General features: G+C 44.7%; 1 protein-coding gene across 3 annotated transcripts in view; it reads right to left on the bottom strand.

Annotated features, from left to right (window-relative positions):
• The window catches only part of DCDC2C (doublecortin domain containing 2C), a 66,363-nt gene that overhangs the window by 8,366 nt on the left and 41,013 nt on the right, over positions 1–16,984 (bottom strand). For 2 of the 3 annotated variants that reach the window (XM_070459176.1, XM_070459177.1), the window contains one exon: positions 2,598–2,661. In XM_070459176.1, the coding sequence (XP_070315277.1) occupies positions 2,598–2,661 (64 nt within the window). Of the gene's footprint in view, positions 1–2,597; positions 2,662–11,706; positions 11,938–16,984 lie in introns of those variants that run through there. The other variant, XM_070459175.1, reaches the window with a different exon arrangement.

Raw genomic sequence — 16,984 nt, 5'->3', positions numbered from 1 at the left:
AGACACACCCTGAACTGCAGATGTGTGTGTGTGATCACTCAGTCGTGTCCGGCTCTTCGCGACCCCAAGAACTGCAGCCCTCCAGACCTCTGTGTCCACGGGATTCTCCAGGCAAGATTACTGGAGTGGGCTGCCATTCCCTTCTCCAGGGATCTTCCTGACCCAGGGATCGACCCCCAGTCTCCTGCATTGCAGGCAGATTCTTTACCAGCTGAGCCACTTGGAAGTCCCTTAAACTGCAAGGACACGCCTATTTGTGATGCTCAGCAGGTTTCTTTCTGGCCACTAACTGGGAACCTAGCACCCACGTGGCTGTCTGCTCCCCTGTAGGGTAAATACTACCTTCACCTTTTAATACCTGGGACCCACTTTATAAAAACCTCTCTTCTTGAAAACAGAGTATCTTCTCTGATCACTTTACTGGCATTTATGAATGAGGACTTTTCTCTTAAGTTACCAAGAAGAGTAGAAAATGGAAAGGTAGACATTCCCCCACATTCAAAGGAAATCGTGGTTGAAAGATTTTGATTGTGGAGACACTGACAATTACAATGCAATTTTAAAATTGAAACCCCAAACGTCACAACACAAGGTCAGCTTGAGGAACCCTGTCTTCCTGGATCTGTCGCTGCTCCCAGGATATAGGTGAGAAACAGCATGGAATGTTGCACAACGAACTCTGCCGTCTTGGAGCCTGAAGGCACCCCCCCGCCCCTGACCCAGCCTCGCTGGGCCCGCTCCAACTCCTGGTGGCTCTGCTTCCTGGGGTCTGACAAGACTCCATGCTCACCTCTTCCACGGGAAATCTTCAACTGTTCCTTCAGCTCTCTTTTCTCTTCAAGGCTCCCCCCAGGGTTGGTTTAATCTATGTTTTGTGTTAATCGCTCAGTTGAGTCCGACTCTTTGGAACCCTGTGGATTGTAGGCCACCAGGCTCCTCCCTCCATGGAATTCTCTGGGCAAGAATACTGGAGTGGGTTGCCATTTCCTCCTCCCGGGAATCTTGCTGACTCAGGGATCAAACCCAGGTCTCCTGCCTAGCAGGCAGATTCTTTACCATCTGAGCCACCAGGTTTTACCACGTATAAATGCTAAAGGAAGTCGGCGGTTGAGATGTGATGGGTGGTCCCCTGCCCACCAGACGGGAGCTGGGGCTGACCCGCCTCCATACGAGCTGCTGAGGACCTCTTCAGCCTCTCCTGTGGCAAACACGCCTCCTCTACCTTCCTCAAGGGGAACAACCACAGGTCCCCACACATGGAGGCCACAGGGGAAGGGCGGGGGAGCCACAGTATTCTATAATCCTGACTACTGGCTCCTTTCCCAGGACACGATTGTTTCGCAAGATTGTAATCACCACACTTCAGAGAAAGGAACCTGTAGGTGCTTTGTAGGGGGAATAAAGTACACCCAAAGTGCATACAATCCTAAAGGAAAGTTAATCCATCCTAAAGGAAATCAGTCCTGAATACTCATTGGAAGGACTGATGCTGAAGCTGAAGCTCCAATACTTTGGCCACCTGATGTGAAGAACTGACTCATTTGAAAAGACCCTGATGCTGGGAAAGATGGAAGGCAGGAGAAGAAGGGGACGACAGAGGACGAGATGGTTGGATGGCATCACTGACTCGATGGACATGAGTTTGAGCAAGCTCCGGGAGTTGGTGATGGACAGGGAGGCCTGGCGTGCTGCAGTCCATGGGGTCGCAAGAGTCGGACACGACTGAGCGACTGAACTGAACTGAACTGAAAGAGCACACAAGCTGCTGATGGAGATTTGAGCTGCCCTTTAAGCCCCAGGGTGAACTGAGGGCTCCACCCCCAGGCATGAGGCTTCAGACCTCAGAAGACACACCCTGACAGCTTCCTGGGTGTCCAGTGGCTAAGACACCGCCTCCAGATGCCGGGGGTGAGGGTTTGATCCCTGGTCAGGGAACTAAGGTCCTGCATGCCTTGAGGCCAAAAACCCAAAGCCCTAAAACAGAAGTAATATTGTAACAAATTCAATAATGACTTAAAACAAAAAACAAAAAACCAAAGGAAGACACACCCTAGAGTGAGTTCTGGCTACAATGTTACAAGTTCAGGAACCTAGGAAACCATCCTGACCCTAGGAAGCATGCACCCTGTCTATGCCTCAGTCTCCTCATCCATAAAATACCCAACTTATGTGATAAAAAGAAAAATGGTTAAGAACGCATCCATCTTCACAGTCTGCAACACACTGCGTCATTTAATACTGTGATACGTCATTTCCTGCGCCTCATGGTTGATATGCTACACTAGAAGGCGTGTATGGGAAAATCTCTTGTAAACTGCTTTTAAAACTACAAGTATAAACCATTATGATCATTAATGAATAGGTATGGAAGAAATTAGGGAAGGGATTTCTCATTTGGTGGTGTTATCACCACGAGGCTCTGTGGGGGCAGGAACTAAGACCTTTGCTCTGTCAAGTGTTCCATGCACATTTTAACTCTTGTTTCAGGAGACAAATCTGACTAGCTGTTTATAACAGGTTCTTACCGTATCCCCGCGCATAGCTGAATTATTACAGGATATATACATTTCTATTTCTTCAACATCTATATGACATACCTTTTTTCTTTGTGTTGTGTCTTAAGGGAAACTTTTTCTTAAAAGACATTCGTGAACTGTCTTCCTGAAATAGAAACCGTCAGTGTTAGCAGCTGATACTTTGCTCTCTGAACATAAGCAAGAGCCTTTGGGACTGGAACATTCAGCTACAACTGGACGCTGAGAATTGATGTTTGCAACAAAGGTCAGCCCGCCAAAGGTTGTCACACATGCAAGAGAGTGACGTGCCAAACCACACAGCCTGTGCTGGAAGGCCGCCCATCTCTCCACAGTCCACCATGGGCCAGCCTTACTCTGGCCTGGCCTAGAGCCCAGACCAAGATCAAGGAAGCCCACAGGTCACCCGGGACCAGATAAGTTCCCTTAGTCCAGCTTCAGGGTCCAGCCCTTCTCTGTTGGACTCCATACTGGAGACCAGGGCCTATGGACCCAGTTCACACTGATTCCCAAGTGTAACTCTAAGTTTTCCATGACCATCCTGTGCTCTCAAACAGCCCCCACATCAGAATGGCCCAGCTTCACCTTGGAATGTAAAGAGCTGCAAAGAGAATGGCTCCCATCCTAAAAACAAGAAAAGTCAGATCATCCACAGAATTACAACCATGAACTCATGGGAGAGGTGGGATCACAGGGCAACAACCAGGCTGGACTCGCAGGACAGACAGACTCCTCTAGGAGAGAAAGGACAGAGCGCCGGCTTCCCTAGAGCAGAGCACAGGAGGAAGGGACCACCACAGAGGGCAAGCGGATTTCAGCCAGGAGTTTCAGAGTGCCACCAAGTGTGAGGGCTTACAACCCGGGCTCCTCAGATAAACGGGATTCCAAGGCAGACAGCTTGGAATGAGCAAGAGGAGCAAGGACACACCTGCAGCAATAGAAACAGACAGAGCTCTTAAAACAACACAACTCGTCAAAGGGACACAGGAGCCAAGCCGAAAGAACACCAATGGTCAAAAAGGGAGCAACCACCAACAGACCCATGAAAAGATGCTCAGCATCGCTAATCACCAGGGAAATGAAAGTCAAAATCATGGTGAAATATCACCTCACAGCTGTCAGCGTGGCTAACAACAAAAAGACAATAAATAACAAATTTTGGTAAGACTCTGGAGAAAAGAGAACCCTCACCCACTGTTGGTGGGACTGCAATATAGTAACTACTGACAGATGTAACCCTGGTCTGCAAAAACACAGGTCTTTGCAGGCCACAATTATTGAAGTATATAAAAGGGTCCTGAGAATAAGTTTGAGAACCACCACCCTAAAGTATCAAATCAAATCAAAATCTGATACAGTACTATTTAATTCACTCAGCATATTATAAACAATAGATGCTTGTGCACTAACTCAAATAGTGGTGCCCTGAGTCCATTATCACTCCACACATCAAACCTCCAAGACTGAAAATAAACTCACAGTTTTCAAGCTCACCATTTGCAAGGAGAATTTCCGAACTAGAATTAGGAAAAAGAAGTCACCAGCTTCACCAATTAAGATAGCTTTTTGTTACTTTTTAAATCTGGTTCTTTATTTTTAATCACATGTTCTTATATACAGCAAGCAAGAAGAGAAACTTTACATTAAAACTACAGTCCTAAGTACTTCCCTGGTTGTCTGGTGGTTAAGGATCTGCCGTCCAATTCAGGGAATGTGGGTTTAATCCCTGGTCAAGGAACTAAGATCCCACGTGCCGCAGTCTGCACACTACGACTACTAAGGTCTCGTGCTCCAGAGCCCAGACGCCACAACTAGAGAACCCAGGCACCATGACAAAGATCCTGCCTGAGGCAGTAAAGACCCCTAGTGCCACAAATAAGACCCGATGTGCATGCATGCTAAGTCGCTTCAGTCGTGTCCAAGTCTGCAACGCCAGGGACTGTAGCCCACTAGGCTCCTCTGTCCATGGGGTTCTCCAGTCAGCAACACTGAAGTGGGTTGCAGTTTCCTTCTCCAGGGGGCTTTCCTGAGCCAGGCATTGAGCCCACACCTCTTACATCTTCTGCATTGGCAGGCAGGTTCTTTCCACTAGTGCCGCCTGAGAAGCCCCACAGACCTGACACAGATGAATAAATAAGTACATTTAAAAACGAGACAAGCCTAACCCCCTTCCCATCCCCTAGCTCCCCCTCCCCAAGCCTGCAGTCTCTGGGCCAGGCTCAACAGAGCAGCGATTCATGAATCGGGTGACAAGTCTGCATCTTAGAGCGTCTCCCTGTGCCCGAGCACTGCCTAGTCTCTTACCCCTGAATAGACACTGAACGCATGGTGCTTCCTCACTGGAGATTCGAAATTGCTGTAAGATACTTCTACTGTGAGAGGGGAATTACCAAACATTATGGTATTGAAAGAAGCAAAGAGATGGTTCCATTTCCTCCTCAGTAGAAGGAAAGACTGGAGAATAATCATTGTGGAGGAGGGAGCCTCTCAACCAGCATTTGAAGGTCCCAACAGTTCAGTTCAGTCGCTCAGTTGTGTCTGACTCTTTGTGACCCCATGGACTGCAGTAGGCCAGGCCTCCCTGTCCATCACCAACTGCCGGAGTTTATTCAAACTCATGTCCATTGAGTCGGTGATGCCATCCAACCATCTCACCCTCGGTCGTCCCCTTCTTCTCCTGTCTTCCATCCTTCCCAGCATCAGGGTCTTTAGACCCAGTACATTCCATGGATAGATGGCTAGAACGGGGAGTCAGTGGCTGGTCTAAAGCGGGTTATTTCCCAGGTACAAGTGCGTAGACTTTGTGATGCGTGTTTGGACAGTGCTGACAGAGAACACTGCATGTCACACGGGTTCCGACACTGAGGATGGGAGGGAAGGATGTTCGGGGGTGGGGGGGGCACCTCACTGCAGCAAACACACGGAGACTGCTGACACACATGTTCTGTGCCTGCAGTGTTCAGCGATCTGCGAGGTGCGGTATTGCATGTAAGGTGGGGACCTGTTTTCTGACATTTTACAGCTTCCAAAGAGCCTGTCTCTTCCTACTCATTCTATTCACAAGCAGAAATGTGACTTTTACTCACAGAACTGATTTTTGCCCTGCCATGGACTCCTCTCCTTCAAATATCAATACAGAGAAACCCTGAAGATGAGTAAATAAGAAACATGCCTTGACTTGAACCACTATCACATGGTCTCGTGGACAGTAACTCTGTGTGAGCTCAACAGTAAACCTCAGCTTTGAATCCCAAGGACCCGGCTATTTCTCACCTTAGCTCTCTCTCGGGGGAAAAGTTGCCAGGACCACAGAAAATACGTGGAATCAAGACAAAGGGCCCCAAACAATCTCATTTGTCAATTCAACATTCCTGTGGACCTTCCAGCCCCTCTCCTCTTCATGTTTCTGATTTTCTTCCCACTAAAACCACTCATGGAAAAGATATATTTTCTTCCAAAATATGGCTATTAATTTCTGACAGCTAAGTTCTGAATTCACCTAAAAGCATCTTTCCAGAATGTGGTTGGTACAGGCAGCCAATAAAGCTTTCCCAGAAATGAAAATTTTAAATGTTTTTTTTTAATGTTTTAAATGTTTAGCTTCCAAAAATTTTATGTATGGCTCTGTTTACATTACACAGGTCTAAACCCTAGGTTGTTTGGTCCCTTACAGAAACATTGTAGATGGACCACATACTAATAATTCTCATAATTAAAAGTAAGTCAGGTCCCTAACCATCATTTCTAACATAGGCATAAATTCAACAGAAGTGTTTGGATGGAGCCCACCATATGAAAAGACAGGTCGGTTCATCTGTGTCTATTCTGTTATCAAACATCAATTCAATACCTCTGCTTCATTAATGCAGAGCATTTCACAGAATTCATATGCCTGCAGCTGTGATGAAGAGAAAGCCTTTTTATTCAACAGTGAACCTTTCCCTTTCTACTTGAATCCAAAGGAATCTCCTATGTATGGACGAATCCAAGCTTTATTTTTCTGAAGCTGTATAATTCTCTAAAACTTAGTTCACCAAAGTCCACTTAGCATCAATAACTTACATTTAGTGTTTGAAACTACACTTCTGCTCAGTATTAACCTTGCCTCTTAGGGAAGGAATAAAACACTCAGCTGTAGTGACAAAGTGATATCAAAATAATACAAGGGAAAAAATGATAAAGATACTGGGCAGAGAACAAATTTCAAAACTCAACTAAAGAATCGATGTCACTTTCACTAGTCACAAAACTCCTGAGTCAGAGACAATGAGAGATCAAACACTCCCCAGCTTTACTGGCATTTCTGGCAAAGGTAGTTAGAGGAAATCCTCTGCTGATTGCCTGATAAAGCAGATGACAAGGGTAAGTTACGTTGTGGATTTGGTGTGCATTTTATTTCAGCAAGATGCTTCAACGGTGTTTTCATCAGTAGCTGCAGGCAATGGGAAATGCCCCACGTTCTGAGCCCAGCACTTGTTAAGTGTATTCAATCACTTACATGTGATTTATGTCAATTGAGAGAAACCAATACTTGATTTTTTTAAGGTTTTGCTGTCTTATCGCTCATTTTACAGTTAGAAACATATCAAGTCACTTTTCTGATCTGATATCATCTGCAATGAGGTGCAGCACTTCCCTGCCCATGCAGCCCGAGTGAAGCAGAGCTACACACAACATTTCTTTCAAAACCCCTCATCCTAGGAGGTTTTGATTCACAACATTATTTACTGTGGAGTCATAATAACAAGAAAACCAAAATGCAAACAGGACAGGACTCTTTTTAAAAAAACAAGCACGCAGCATTCATCAGTGATAGATAATTCCTGTTCTCCACTGCACCACAATTCCCCAGAGCGCTATGTTTTTATTCCAATCTTCTTGTTGTTACGACTCTACCCAGAGTCATAACGGTTTGAAGTTTTCTATTTTTCAACCACAAGAAAACACTGAAGTCTAAAAGCTATGAGTGGACCTGATCTTTCTCATCTCAGATTTTAGTTCTAGGAGGCCCAGGCGAGCTCAGTTAAGAATGTTTTGAACAACACATGCTCCTTGGCAGAGGAGACTGAGCAGAAGTTACGGCCCGACAGAAGGAACTGCCGCCTCGCAGGAAAAATAGAAGCCGGCACGCGCGAGAGAGCTGCTGGAAACCTCGAAAACACATGCACAGTAACTTGGGGGTAATCAGGGGGAAAATGACAAGATTAAAATAGCATGCATAACTGCCAAAAGAAAGGGTGTTAAGAAACGACCAGAAAGGGTAATTGATGAGTTTCTTGGAAGAGGTAACTCATGAATTGACTAGAGACACAGCTTTAGGGAAAGAGTGGAAGATCAGGCCAGAGGGGAAATTTAGAAGCTACACTTCTTCAGGGGAAGGATGGGGGTCTGCCCTCCACTGAAAGGAAGAGAGGACGCCGGGAGGGAGGCCGCCACCAGAGTCCTCCACGAGGCTGACATGGCAGGCTCACTAACGGCACGGCCAGGCCATCTGAAGATGCCCCTTTTTCTCACCTGGCACTGCTTCTTGTTCAATACTGTCAACAGAACATTCTTGGACAAGAAGATTAAACTCTGAAGTCCATTGCATGTGCAGAATACAAGCCTTGCCCTTGAGGAGTTTACATTAATTCCAGCCTGGGGCAATAACCTACAGACCAAATGACCCTCAGCGCGCCCTTGTCAAATCAGACACTGGACAGCAGATTCCCAATTTAGGCTTGTGTTCTAAATCTTTCAATTTATAAACATCAAGATTCTAACAGAACAAGCAATACCCCAGTGTACATTTTTTTTAAGTTTACATTATGTCCCAAGGAATAAATTTAAATAGACATGAGCTCTATTTATGTGTTACTGGGGACTGTTTCTCTCTTGCTTTTCCAATGGAATAAATTACAAATGCTTTAAAGTCAGACAAAATCTGCTATTTTCCCATCACATTGACAGCACTTAATGCCCCAGAGGTTTTGAGGTCTGGTCCAGTCTTGCCTTTAACATGCATTTGAAGGGACTTCAACTTGATCTAATCAGACATACTGAAAGTGAAAGTCACTCAGTCGTGTCCGACTCTGCGAGTCCATGAACATATAGAGCATGGAATTCTCCAGGCTGGAATACTGAAGTGGGTAGCCATTCCCTTTTCCAAGGGATCTTCCCAGCCCAGGGATTGAAGAGGGGGTCTCCTGCATTGCAGGCACATTCTCTACCAGCTGAGCCACCAAGGAAGCCTACATATATAACATTGTCATAAAACATACAAAATGCACCTCTATAAGGTGATAAAACATTTCATAAATCAGTGAATACATGTGTTAAAAAATCTTATCTGGGAAGTGTTTTATGATGGATAGCACACTTATTATCAAAGTATACTTGATTTTTGAAGCCTTTGGAAAACTTCTCACAATTATCATTTTATCTTCTTTCATGCTTTGTAGCTAGAACCTGTCACCTTGGCAGCCAGTCTGGATGCCTGTCAGTCAAGAGTGGTCATGTGTTCTGATCACGTCCTACGAAGCAGAAATAAAACCAGACCACCAAATGGCACACCATGGTGTCCGAGTGTCCTTTGTTGGTGTTTGGTTTCAGTTATTATCAGCTGATACAGGACGGACCAGAGTAATTCCACATCTACTTAAGGTTTTAAACTTCAGTTTCCATTTTTAATGTATTACTGGATAAACTATTCTATACATTTGTAGTTGACCCTTGGATGGGAGCTCGGGGGGCCAGTCCTGGTGCAGATAAAAATCCTGCATGACTAGCAGTTGGCCCTCCACAGAGGGGGTCCCTCCCAATCCGAGGGTCCACACCCGCAGCTGCACACAAGCGCGGGGCCCGTGCAGTGGGGCAATATTTACTACTGAGCAGCCCTGCATACAAACAGACCCCTGCAGTTCAAGGGTCGACTCTACCTCCATAAGACTCTCAATATTTCTTTATAATCACAAAAATATATCCAATGAGAAATCAATAGAATATTTATTCCAGTAAAAGAGAAGTAAAACTGCTGGGTGTGAAATTAACTGATCAAAACGAATGACACTCAAGAAGTGAACCCAACGTTGTTCTGGAAGAATTCCCCACAAGCACCGGATTCTGTCTCTTTTTTTGAGAGGGGGATGTGAATGGCAGCTTTGCTCAAAATATTTGCATTTATTCCAAATAAATAAAATCACCATTCTGAAGTATATTGGAAAAAAGTAAATTCTGATAATATCCTCAATACTGATTCACAGTACTTGTTAAAATAATACTTTTCTATTATCAGCAGAGTCAAGGTTCCTTTAATATGCTACATAAAAAAATAAATGGAAAATAGTCTTAAGAATATACACAAAAGTGAAAACAGACTCTAAACAGGAATTCAATGTTTTCACTTTTTTCTTATTTGTATCTGTTAAGAATTCTGCAAGAACACTGAACTTTTTATAGTTTGGTAAACTATTCTTAATTTTAAAACATGAGATAGCATAGAAGATTCAATTTAAAAATACAATTAATGCCAACTATGAGTAAGGCATTTTATGTGCCTGATGCTAACAAAAATGAAAATATAAAATAAAGTCAAATTCCCACTTCCAAGGACTTGAAACCTCTACTAGAAATCACGATGAGATTGGAGAATAACAGTAATAACTGCTATAATTACTCTTAACCCACTGTGTAAAGGCTTTTTAGGAATCATTCTAATCTCCACAGTGACTTCACAGGTTAGAAATCCCAGCTTTACAAAGAAGCTGGGGCTCAGGGAAGTGAAACTGTGTTCACGGCACAGTTTCTACGTGTCCAAGGTCTGCACGCTTCATCCACTGTGTTTGGTTAAACATTCTGGTTAAGAGAGCGAGTAACACCTACGTCACACGAGTGGTAAATTTCCCAGAGTCACTGGACGCTGAAAGCCAAGTGAATGGGACCTCAGTTCTCTGGGACATCAGGGCGAACACACACTGTGACCTTCTCAGCACAGGCTGGTCACTGAGGGGCCTTTCCTAAGGACACCGCAAAGGGCAGAACGCTGGACAAAACCGGGCACACTGATTCTAACGGGAGAGCTAAGAGAGGGAGAACCCAGTGCCCACTTTCCAACTGGAGAACACGCGCTCTCGTTATTTAGCTTCAATACAAATCGTATAAACGTCGTTTCAAACATAAATATACTTTTCAAGAACTTTCAAATCCACGGTCACAATTGATTCTTTCGAGGAAAGTAAACCTGCAAATGTACAATAATCGTTGATTGAATGAATGAGATTCAGAGAGGTAAAATTACTTAACAAAGGACACTTGCAAATTAACAGAAGCACTAAAACCGGAGTCTGGCGCTCTCTAGCTCGGCTGCTCATAGAAACATGCTCACACGTGGAACTGTAGCTCGTGTGCGCCCTCTCCCCTGAAGCTGTCAGGATCCTTCTGCAATTCGCTATTTCTACTCATATACATAAAAAGTGTAGCATCGCGCATATTTTATCCACATATTCACTGATCCCAGAGGTTAATTTGGTGATAAACTACTGAACAACAGACCTGCAGCAGAGGAAACTGAGATTCTGAAATGTTAAGGGGTCTTCCCAAGGTCACACGGGTGAGTGATCGATATGCTGATGTGATGTCAAAGTTCACGTGCCTTCCAGGTGCTGGTTTTGATTAGGTATCTTCCCAAATATTAGTATATATGGCCCAAAGTATTACTATTTATGGCTCAGGTATTTTTTTATGGAGTGATGAGAATAAGTGAACTCAGGAATTAGTAAATAAATTCTTCTGTACTCAGACAAAAATCATTATGATCATGTAATCATTTAACAAACGAGGAGACCTTAACTCTACCTAGGACACAGGTACTGGAGAGGAACGCCATGGAGGTGGACGCGCCATTACCCGCCACGTGGGGCCAGCTGTTCGGCCAAAGCCCTGCCTTCCCAGGGGCTGTGAGCCTCATGGTTTGGGAGTGCATCCTCCCCTGACACCCCCACCTGTGGACACGTTCATCCTGAGCCTGACAGCACGGAGCATTCCTGGCTCCCTGGACAACCCAGGAGGGTGTCTCTGGGTGCCTGAAGGCAGATAACTCGGGGTGGGGGAGGCGTCTCCTGATACATGACCCTAAAGGAGTCTTCCCGCCCCTGTTTTTTAGCTGCTTTTACAGCGGATCCATCCACCTGCTTGAACTGTCTTCACATTTCCTTTCCTCTGAGTTGGTTTTCTGCCTCTAGGGAACAGAGCTATGGTGGATGATGGAGACGCAGATGTTGTATTTCTAACAAGCACCTGACAAGGTTTGGGAATCCTTTGATTATCTTGTTAGGTCTGTCTTCAGAACAGGAAACACAAAACTACAGAATCTGTTGATACAAACCTCCCTTTCATTATCTTCATAAAGCTTTTCATCTTCTTTTTCCTATTGTTAAAAAAATAAATATAGCAATCAACTATCTGCAAGAAGGATATTGTCAAATATATCCTTAATCTCCCAAACTCCTCTCACCTTCCTGGTTGGGTCAAATTCTTTCTTGTTATAAATATCATTCAGCAGTTGGGTCTAAGCCTTGAGTATCTTGGCTACCACTGCTGGGATCCTCTTTCCCTTCCATTAGGTCAAGCACTACCCCTTCCCCACTCTAAACTCTTCATTTTTGTGTGCACCTTGTTACATATTTTTATACAAAATACAGAATATTATATGCTCAGTTGCACCTTGATTTTTTTCACTTAATATAATATTCCAGGGCCCCCAACCTCAGTACACATGTCTATCTTATTGTTTTTATAGCTGCAGTGTTTTCCATTGTATGGATGAAGCATAAATTAATCAACCAACCCCACAGGATGAATATCTCACTTGTTTCTATTTCTTGTTATTTATGAGTAGATCTGTGGGATATTCCTAGCTATGGAAATGACGAAAAACATGTGCAGATTTAATTTTCATAGGAAGAGCAAAATTCCCTTACCAAAAGCTGTACCATTTACCTTTGACCCTGTTAAGAAGCATTTCATCTCCCTGCATCATCCCAGCCATGGACACCATCAACCTGATTTTTAAAACAAACTCACCATTTCTTGTTTGTATTTCTTTAAATAGGATAAAGTGGATATATTTTCTTACATCTTTCATTGATTTGTATTCTTCTCTGTGAATTTCCTATCTGTCTCATTTGCCTTTCTTTTATGGGATTATATTAATGACTCAATGAACTCTTTGTAAATTAAGAACATTTGCCTTGCAAATAGTTTCTTCCATATTTTGGCTGACTTTTGACTTTATGGTATTTTCCAAAGAGGATTTAATTTTCACGTAGAGAAAGGTCAAGGCTTCGGTGACTTCTTAAGACGTAGTCTCTGGAGATTGACTGAATATCCGGCTTCATTTTTAGTTCTCTCTGTTGGGAATAACTTCTTGGCCCCGGCTTTGCCACAGCCCTGCCTCTAGGCCAACCATACAGTAGTCATCTATTGTGCTCAAGGTTCTTGATCAGGTTCAAGACCAGTTACTCCTGCGTGCTGGGCGATGTGAGAGTTGTTAAGAATATAATAAAATAAAGTCTCTCTTCACAAAACTTACTCTGTCAGAGGACACAGGGGGAGTGCTCAAATAACTCTAAGAAGAGCCACTGTGTGATTCAGATGGTGTAAGAAGCAAACAAAGCACCACAGTGGGTCACAGAGGGAGAGCTACCGCCTCCTGCTGAAGGGTCCAGAAAGCTTAGTGAGGATGTTGGGTTTAGTAAGGAGCCTTGGGGGGCGGGAGAAACTTCAAATGGCAGTGATGAGGTTGTTGTTCAGATACAACTTGTCCAGCTCTTTGTGACCCATGGACTGCAGCACGCCAGGCCTCCCTGTCATGTCCATCCAGTAGGTGGTACCATCCAACCATCTCATCCTCTGTCATCCCCTTCTCCTGCCTTCAATCTTTCCCAGCATCAGGGTCTTTTCCAATGAGCTGGCTCTTCGAATCAAGTGACCAAAAGGCAGTAGAAAGTGCCAGAATAACCTCCATGGAGAGCACCCAAAATATCAACATCAACCTCTCTCCCTCCCCACTCCATGGATACACAAAATAACCCAGGACATTTTTAAACAGATAACCTTTTTGCAGGCAGGAAAAACTTAAAAAAAATCAATTAAAAGATTGATAACCCATATCTCAGAGTTAGATATAAAGGCTTAGAGTCCCAGAGTTTGGACAACTCCCATGCAAACCTGCCTGCAGACCACTCTGAACTCTTTCGAGGGTGCAGAATTCCTGCCAGGCCGGAGAGCCCTAAATACATGGTCTGTGACTTTATCTTCACATTCCTTTGGAAAGTGACTGAATCTTTGCTAAACTCTTAGACAATGTTTTACAAACTTAGCAGGCAGCACTCATGAAGTCCTGCTTCCACGCGAAGTGCCTTACAATGGATGGATCCAAAAAATCAGCCACGAGCAGGGCTGGAGAGATTGCAGCCCATCTCGATTCTGACAGTTCTCAGAGACCCAATTTAATTAAAAACATGTGTCAGGAACGCAGTTTGAAATAGATAAGGAGGGAAAGTACACACATCATCTTTATAAATTCACAGAAGAGTTTTCCAAATTAGCTAATTAACATTGATAAGATCCCAACTTTTTAAGAAGGAAAATATTATTAAAGTGTCAGATGTGGGCAAAGTTGTCCTGACCGTAACTAACACATTTAAAGCGTCCTGAGGATATAGCTGTGCAACACTGCAAACGTATTTCACATCCCTGAACTTGGTGTGATGAACTAAGTATACCAAAATAAAGTCAAAACAGCAAATCTTATGCTATATATTAACATGCTTTATCCTAAAATATTTCAACTAAATGAAACAGAAACGCTTGTGATCCAATATCAGAAATATGTATTTCTAAACATTGTTTATCAGTTCAGTTCAGTTGCTCAGTTGTGTCCGATTCTTTGCGACACCATGGACTGCAGCACAACAGGCCTCCCTGTCCATCACCAACTCCTGGAGTTTACTCAAATTCATGTCCATCACATCGGTGATGCCATCCAACCATCTCATCCTCTGTCATCCCCTTCTCCTCCTGCCCTCAATCTTTCCCAGAATCGGGGTCTTTTCCATTGAGTCAGTTCTTTGCATCAGGTGGGCAAAATATTGGAGTTTCAGCTTCAGCATCAGTCCTTCCAATGAATATTCAGGACTGATTTCCTTTAGGATGGACTGGCTGGATCTCCTTGCAGTCCAAGGGACTCCCAAGAGTCTCCTCCAATACCACAGTTCAAAAGCATCAATTCTTAGGTGCTCAACTTTGTTTATAGTCCAACTCTCACATCCATCCATGATTACTGGAAAAACCATAGCTTTGACTAGACAGACCTTTGTCGGTAATATGCTGTCAAGGTTGGCCATAGCTTTTCTTGTGTTTTGTTCATAACAATATGCTATCCTACAGCTTGGCACGATCATTACCATTTTATCCCAGGATCACACACTTTGGTTTAAGCAATTGAGTCACAGGCAACGCAAAGCAATTCCATAGAATTTATGAAGCTCCTACTGTGTATAAGACACGGTCCTAGACACCGTGAAGGACGTATATCAGCCCCTCAGGATTTCACAATCAGTTTGGAGAGGGTGATCAAGCCAGAAACCACATGCCTAAGAAACCTACATATCCAAGGTCGAATAAACATCACAAGATCGATTTTTCAAATGAACAGACAAATGCAATGCCAAGAGAAACCCCAGTCCACCGAGAGCAGATAGATCACGCAGCCTCTTGGCCAAGAAGAGTGGAGTATTATTTCTTTTCATTAGCGTTACTAGCTACTGCAATGCTTATACAATGCTTGCTCTCTTTGTGATCCTATAAGAACGTGGGCTAGATTTCAGGGCTGGCAACCTACAACCTCAGAGGCCTTTCACACCAGTGGGGTTTTTGATCGTCTCGTGCTGGAGCCGAGATGAGTCGTGTGCACCGGTCAGGACTGAAACATCCAGCAGCCTCGCACACGAGTAAGCCAGCACCCAGCCCCACAGAGCACCCATCCCAGAAGCCCAGTGTGGGGAGGGTCCCTTCCGAGGAGCGGGACGCAGCCAGCCCGCTCCCTGGGGAGGAGGAGAGACCAACTGTAGAGTGTTCGAAACTGGGTTCAGAGCCCAGCACCCTGCTTCCTGACTGCCAGTGTTGGTAGACTCACTCACATCTCTCCATCTCGCTGGTTTTGAGTCTATAAAGGGGCTGACACCACCTGGAAGAGCGACGTGTGGGTGAGCTGGGATGCGAGTCCGCCCTCCGGGCAGAGCTCCGTGAAGATGCGTCAGCCCCATCCAGCCCTTCTGCCTGACTTAAGTCATCCTGTTTGGGCAAGAGAAGGAGGCTTGGAAACTCCTTATCACCTTCCTGCCCCAAAGCTCAGGTCCTTAGCCCAGATACCTACCTGGTGCTTGTGTTTGCCATTACTCCAGTGATATTGCTGGCATTAAGAAAGTCACTTTGATACATGCTAAGAAATTGTCTCCTGACTGAAGTCAGCTGCTAATACACAAGACATCCCGAGGCCCGAGGAGATGTATCTACAGAACAAGTCAGTAAGGCAGAGATGAATTCTGACAGTGGGCAGACCTCCAGGTGACGGTATAAACTCAGCGCAGACGAAACACTGCTTCTGTGTTCCCGTTAAACCATGACATTCCATTACTGCATGACTGGATCCTACAGTGCCCTTTCCTCCAGGGCCCCAGTGCAAGCAGGGGACCCTTGGCCCCTGGTCACCCAGTGCCCTGGGACTGATGCCCTCTCATCCCAGACACAGGCTTACACTCGTCACCCACCATGAGCATCCTCGTAAACACCCCCGACCTGCATTTGAAAGGCTTCCCTAAGCATCTGGACACAGTGTGTCTTTCCCTGAATGCTGCCTCCTGGTCAGAAATAGCTAAGACTGTAAGGAAGGAAAAAGGATCAGTTGAAAGATTATTCCCTCTAGCCGTCTGTTTCAGATCATAAACTTGCTCAGGTTGAAAAACCTGAACCAGCTTCCTGAGGACCCATGCCCTTTCCCTTTCCACGATGGGCAAGAACCAGGGGCTGACTCCAGCTCCAGCACCCCACAGTCCCCCACCTTGGAGTCACTGCTCCCCCTTCCCATGCGTGGAGCCTGGACACTGCGGGGCAAGTTTCAGAGCAGGAGACGGCCACCTGCAGGGCCATCACACTGTGGATTGGTTCATATTCTGTCATCAGAACACACTTGGACTCGATACCCCACATGTGTTACACAACCTCCTGCCTGGGACCAAGAATTTAAGAACAAGAAGCCACTTTGAAAAAAGAAACCTAGGGAGAGAATTTTTAAAACAAATTCCCAAAATCTGTTTCTCAGCTCTATGAACTGTACATTTAAAGTGAATTTTGTCTTGAATGTTCTCACTGCACACACACACGTCTCTGTTAATCAGCTGGATTATGATGAT

This window comes from Odocoileus virginianus, chromosome 31 (genome assembly GCF_023699985.2).
Source record: "Odocoileus virginianus isolate 20LAN1187 ecotype Illinois chromosome 31, Ovbor_1.2, whole genome shotgun sequence".
Taxonomy (NCBI): Eukaryota; Metazoa; Chordata; class Mammalia; order Artiodactyla; family Cervidae; genus Odocoileus; species Odocoileus virginianus.
Note: the sequence above shows the minus strand (reverse complement) of the source record. Positions and strands in the feature narration are given on the sequence as shown.